General features: G+C 44.4%; 1 protein-coding gene across 1 annotated transcript in view; it reads left to right on the top strand.

The window, feature by feature from the left end:
* f7i (coagulation factor VIIi) overlaps window positions 1–4060 on the top strand; it is a 7048-nt gene extending 2988 nt beyond the window's left edge. Inside the window, exons 4-8 of the mRNA XM_030066608.1 lie at window positions 251–364; window positions 535–672; window positions 1190–1296; window positions 2841–2961; window positions 3408–4060. Of these exons, the coding sequence (XP_029922468.1) occupies window positions 251–364; window positions 535–672; window positions 1190–1296; window positions 2841–2961; window positions 3408–4060 (1133 nt within the window). The remainder of the gene's footprint in view (window positions 1–250; window positions 365–534; window positions 673–1189; window positions 1297–2840; window positions 2962–3407) is intronic.
* The last annotated feature ends 1610 nt before the right edge of the window (window positions 4061–5670 follow it).

Here is a 5670-nt window from a genome sequence, read left to right on the forward strand (position 1 = left end):
GGTCGGGTTCGGGCAGAATATGAGAACTCTAGTTGAAATAGGTGCAAAAATGTGAACTATCCCTTTAACTTCAGTCTGGGAGCCCTTCAGCCTCACCGAGTCAGAAATTAAGAGGCTCTGAGGATTTAATGTGAAAACCAACTTGAATATTTTAATATTTAATATTTTTAATATTTAATATTTAAAGCCTCAGTCCCTTTAAATCCCTGTAAGAAGTGACTCTGAGGCTGAATGTCTGAATGTTCCTGAGGTCGGAGGCCCTGCGAGCTCAAACCCTGCCACAACAACGGGGTGTGCCTCGCCGCCGGCGCCTCCTTCACCTGCCGCTGCCCCGAAGGCTTCGAGGGCAAGTTCTGCCAGACAGGTGAGCAGAACCCCACGGAACCCAGTCTGTTCTCCTGAGACGGGTCCGGGTTCTCCCACAGTTCTGGGTTTAGTGTCAATATGACAATATGATCATGTAACAGCAACAACAACAACAACAACAACAGCGACGCCTGTGTGTGTGTGTGTGTGTGTGTGTGTGTGTGTCAGTGTTTGAGGACAGCCTGCAGTGTCTCTACCTGAACGGCGGCTGCCAGCATTTCTGCCTCGCCGGCGCCCCCAAGAGGAGCTGCTCCTGCGCCGCCGGCTTCAGCCTCGCAGACGACGGCCGGGGGTGTGTCGCCCAGGGTAACCACGCCCGTCTGCCTGATACAACACCTGTCTGTCTGTCTGTCCACCTGTCTGCCTGACACAACACCTGTCTGCCTGACAAAACACCTGTCAGCCTGACACAACACCTGTCTGTCTGTCTGTCCACCTGTCTGCCTGACAAAACACCTGTCTGCCTGACACAACACCTATCTGTCTGTCCACCTATCTGCCTGACACAACACCTGTCTGTCTGTCTGTCCACCTGCCTGACACAACACCTGTCTGTCTGTCTGTCCACCTGCCTGACACAACACCTGTCTGTCTGTCTGTCCACCTGCCTGCCTGACACAACACCTGTCTGCCTGACAAAACACCTGTCTGCCTGACACAACACCTGTCTGTCTGTCTGTCTGTCCACCTGTCTGCCTGACAAAACACCTGTCTGTCTGTCTGTCCACCTGTCTGCCTGTGAAAATGAGAGGAAACTGAGGATGTGATGCTCACGTTCTGTGTTGGAAGTCTGAGTTCCGAACCCTAACCCTCTGTGTTCCAGTCGAGTTCCCGTGCGGTCAGGTTCCTCCAGAGGAACCGCAGAACCAGACGGTCCAGACCCGCCTGGTGGGAGGGAACCACTGTCCCCACGGAGAGTGTCCCTGGCAGGTACACAGACGCTCACGCGCTGCTGACATGTTTACATGTTTACATGTTACACTGACATGTTTACATGTTTACACGTTACACTCTGACATGTTTACATGTTACACTGACATGTTTACATGTTTACACGTTACACTTTGACATGTTAACATGTTACACCCTGACATGTTTACATGTTTACTTGTTACACTTTGACATGTTTACATTTTACACTCTGACATGTTTACATGTTCACATTTTACACTGACACGTTTACATGTTTACATTTTACACTGACACGTTTACATTTTACACTCTGACATGATTACATATTCACATTTTACACTCTGACACGTTTACATGTTTACATGTTACACTGACATGTTTACATGTTTACGTGCTACACTGACATGTTTACATGTTTACATGTTACACTGACATGTTGACACGTTACACTCTGACATGTTTACATGTTTACTTGTTACACTTTGACATGTTTACATGTTACAACCTGACATGTTTACATGTTTACTTGTTACACTTTGACATGTTTACATTTTACACTCTGACATGTTTACATGTTCACATTTTACACTGACACGTTTACATGTTTACATTTTACACTGACACGTTTACATTTTACACTCTGACATGATTACATATTCACATTTTACACTCTGACACGTTTACATGTTTACATGTTACACTGACATGTTTACATGTTTACGTGCTACACTGACATGTTTACATGTTTACATGTTACACTGACATGTTGACACGTTACACTCTGACATGTTTACATGTTTACTTGTTACACTTTGACATGTTTACATGTTACACTCTGACATGTTTACATGTTTACTTGTTACACTTTGACATGTATACATGTTACACCCTGACATGTTTACATGTTTACTTGTTACACTTTGACATGTTTACATTTTACACTCTGACATGTTTACATGTTCACATTTTACACTCTGACACATTTACATGTTTACATTTTACACTGACACGTTTACATTTTACACTCTGACATGATTACATGTTCACATTTTACACTCTGACACGTTTACATGTTTACATGTTACACTGACATGTTTACATGTTTACGTGCTACACTGACATGTTTACATGTTTACATGTTACACTCTGACACGTTTACATTTTACAGTCTGACATGTTTACATTTTAAACTCTAAGGTGTTTACATGTTTACATTTTACACTGACACATTTACGTTTACATTTTACACTGACACATTTACATGTTCACATTTTACACTCTGACACGTTTACACGTTTACATGTTTACATTTTACACTCTGACACGTTTACATGTTTACATTTTTATACTTTCCATGTTTAGAGGAGAGTTTTTTTCTGAATCAGCCTGAATTCTCTTCTTGCTGCTGCGAGTCTGGAGTCTAAAACCGAAGTCTGGTCATCAACTCTGTTTCTGCTTTCATACAACCAAAACCTTTCAGAATAAAAGTTGGGGTGGAGCAAAACACAAGGATGGGGTCAATAACATCTTTGTGTCTATTGATCTGTTGATCTATCGATCAGGTTCTGGTCCAGCATCGGGGCAGCAGTCACTGTGGAGGCGTTCTGGTCCGTCCGGACTGGGTCATTACTGCTGCCCACTGTATCCATGGCAACGACCCCCAAGACCTCACGGTCGTAGCAGGTAATTAGTGTGTGTGTGTGTGTGTGTGTGTGTGTGTGTGTTTACGTAAAGATGGGTGAACTCGTTCAGACACGAGCTGCCGCTCACAGAACTCACCTGTCGGCTGCAGAAAAAACAATAAAACAAAGGAAAACAACCAAACAGCCAACATGGGAAAGCAGCTGCTGCGTTACGACACAACATCACATCAGGTTGACCCATCCAACCAAAACTCTGGCCAATCAGTGCTGCCTGAAGGACGGTGGGCGGGGCTTAGCTGATGATGACATGTGAGGCTTCGGTCACAAACAGATTTTCCTGACAAAAAAACCCAGGAAGAACATGCTAACAACATGCCACCGGCTGTGCAGTTCCAAGCATATTTAAAAGTTTTGTAAAAGTTTGTAAATAATTATTAATTCTTTTGTTTAAGTTGTTGTCTGTCTGCTTCCTGTTTCTGTTGCCAGGGGAACACAACCTGGATATTGAGGAGGGAACAGAGCAGAGAATTCCTGTTTCCATGGCGATCAGCCACGAGAGCTACGTCCCGGAGACAGGCGACAGCGATGTCGCTCTGCTGCGTCTGAGCCGGCCGGTCACCCTCGGGCGCCACGCCGTCCCCGTCTGCCTGCCGACTAAAGACTTGGCCGAGCGCGAACTGATGCTGGTGCGGTACCACGTCGTGTCGGGGTGGGGCAAGAGGACCAGCGGGGGCAACGCCGAGGCGTCCGGCGCCCCGTCCGATGCCCCCCTGTCCCCGGTGCTCCGCCGCCTGTCCGTCCCCCTCCTGCCGAACGACCGCTGCTCCCAGGTCGCCGACTTCAACTTCACCGACAACATGCTCTGCGCCGGCTACTTGGAGGGGCAGCAGCCGAGTTGCCGCGGCGACGACGGCAGCCCACTGATCACTCTCTACGGCTCCACCCACTTCCTGACTGGCGTGGTCGGCTGGGGGCGAGGCTGCGCTCACCCGGGGTATTATGGGGTGTATGCTAACATGGCCAACTTTGTGGATTGGGCGGAGACCACCATGGAGGCTCCACCCACTGTGGCAGTAGCCAATGAGAAGCAGGCACCAACGCCCCCGTCTCTGGCCATGTTGGAACAGAAACTGGTGTAACAAGCTTCATGTTGTCTTCTTCAAACAAACAAACAAACATACAAATCCAGCAGAAACAAAGTGGAGGCGAGACTCTGTGTGATTTCTGTTTGCAGTCATGAGTTTTTGGTTGTCAGGCTGATTTTAGCGCCTGGTTTCTGCTCTCCGAATGTTCTGGCAGGGATGAAATAAACTTGTGTTTGAGAAACTTTGTTTTGCTCTATTTTGTCGTTTGTGTGGATCACCTGTTCCCAGGTGATGTCATCTGCTCATTTGCATTTTAGATTTATTTAGTAAATAATTTGAAAAAAGTTGAAATCCACCAAATCTCATCAGAAAACTGTAAGGCAGCTCACCTGGTGCAGGTGCACCTCTGATCACAGCTGAGACCTCTCTCTCTCTGTCTCTCTGCCCTGCCCTTCCTGTCTCGACTGTCACCGTCAAATAAAGCAGAAATGACAAAAAAATTATAATAATAAAAAAGAAAAGGGAGATTTCACCGTAAAACTCTTGTGGTTGTGCTGCTGTTCTGTTTCCTCAGTGTCACTTCCTGTTTGCTCTTCACTTTGCAGGAAGTCCAGTAGATGATAGGGGCTGGAGGGGCGGGGCTTCACAGGGAATAAACCCGACATCCTCAGATAGACGTGTCATTCTGACCTCCGCCCAAACTAAAGTTCACCACAGGTCACCAGTGGAGGGTCTTAGAAAATGGAGTTTTCTGGTTTCTCATAAAAAAAAAAATTCAGTTTCTCCCCCTTCCTCTTAGTAAAAGTTTAGCTGTAACCCCCCCATACCCCACCCACCTGCAGAGCCACGCCCCCTCCACATGAACACAGGTACAGAGAAACATTCAATTAAATAATTAAATTTTTTCAAAAAAAATTAAAATGCACTGTAGGAGTATCTTTTAATTTATTAGATGCTAATTGTAATCAGGATATATGGTTACCATGGTTACCATGGTTTAATCTTGTTACCATGGTTACATATAAGTCTGCAGAGATATCTGAGTTTAAATTTCTTTTAAGTGAAAGGATGAACTGTGTAAGTTGTTACTTTGATTGTTGGTACTTTTTCATCTCAATTAGTATTTTCTGTAGTATTTACATTTGAGAGAATTGTCATAGTCATAGTCATAGTCATATTTATTAACTCTTCACCACAATTGTGGTATGGAGTACAAACAACACAAAACAAATGATGAACAGTCATAATGAGTCATCACAGGTCGAAGTAAACAGAAAAAACAGAAAAAACAAGCCTGCACTCGATCATTTAAAGAGTGGCAAAACCTTATTCAAAAAAGCACCCAATTTACATATTGTTTGTAAATTATCAGTCTTCAGTAAAGCTATACATTTAAACATAGATGGGCGATTTAAAAAATATTTAGGCAAGTACTTATTTCTTGTCTCAGACAAAATTAAATTTTTACATTCAAACAAGACATGATATTCATCTCCCAGGTGGCCGTCATTACACAGGTTACAAAACCTTTCATTCCTTTCCAGACCCTTGTATCTACCTGTTATCTTAGGAAGTCTATTATTAGAAGTTCGGAGATTACAGATGGCCTGACTATACTTCTTATTTTCACAGAGTAAATATTTTTCAAACTTAAAAACTTCTTT

This window comes from Myripristis murdjan, chromosome 2 (assembly GCF_902150065.1).
Source record: "Myripristis murdjan chromosome 2, fMyrMur1.1, whole genome shotgun sequence".
In the NCBI taxonomy this organism is placed as follows: domain Eukaryota; kingdom Metazoa; phylum Chordata; class Actinopteri; order Holocentriformes; family Holocentridae; genus Myripristis; species Myripristis murdjan.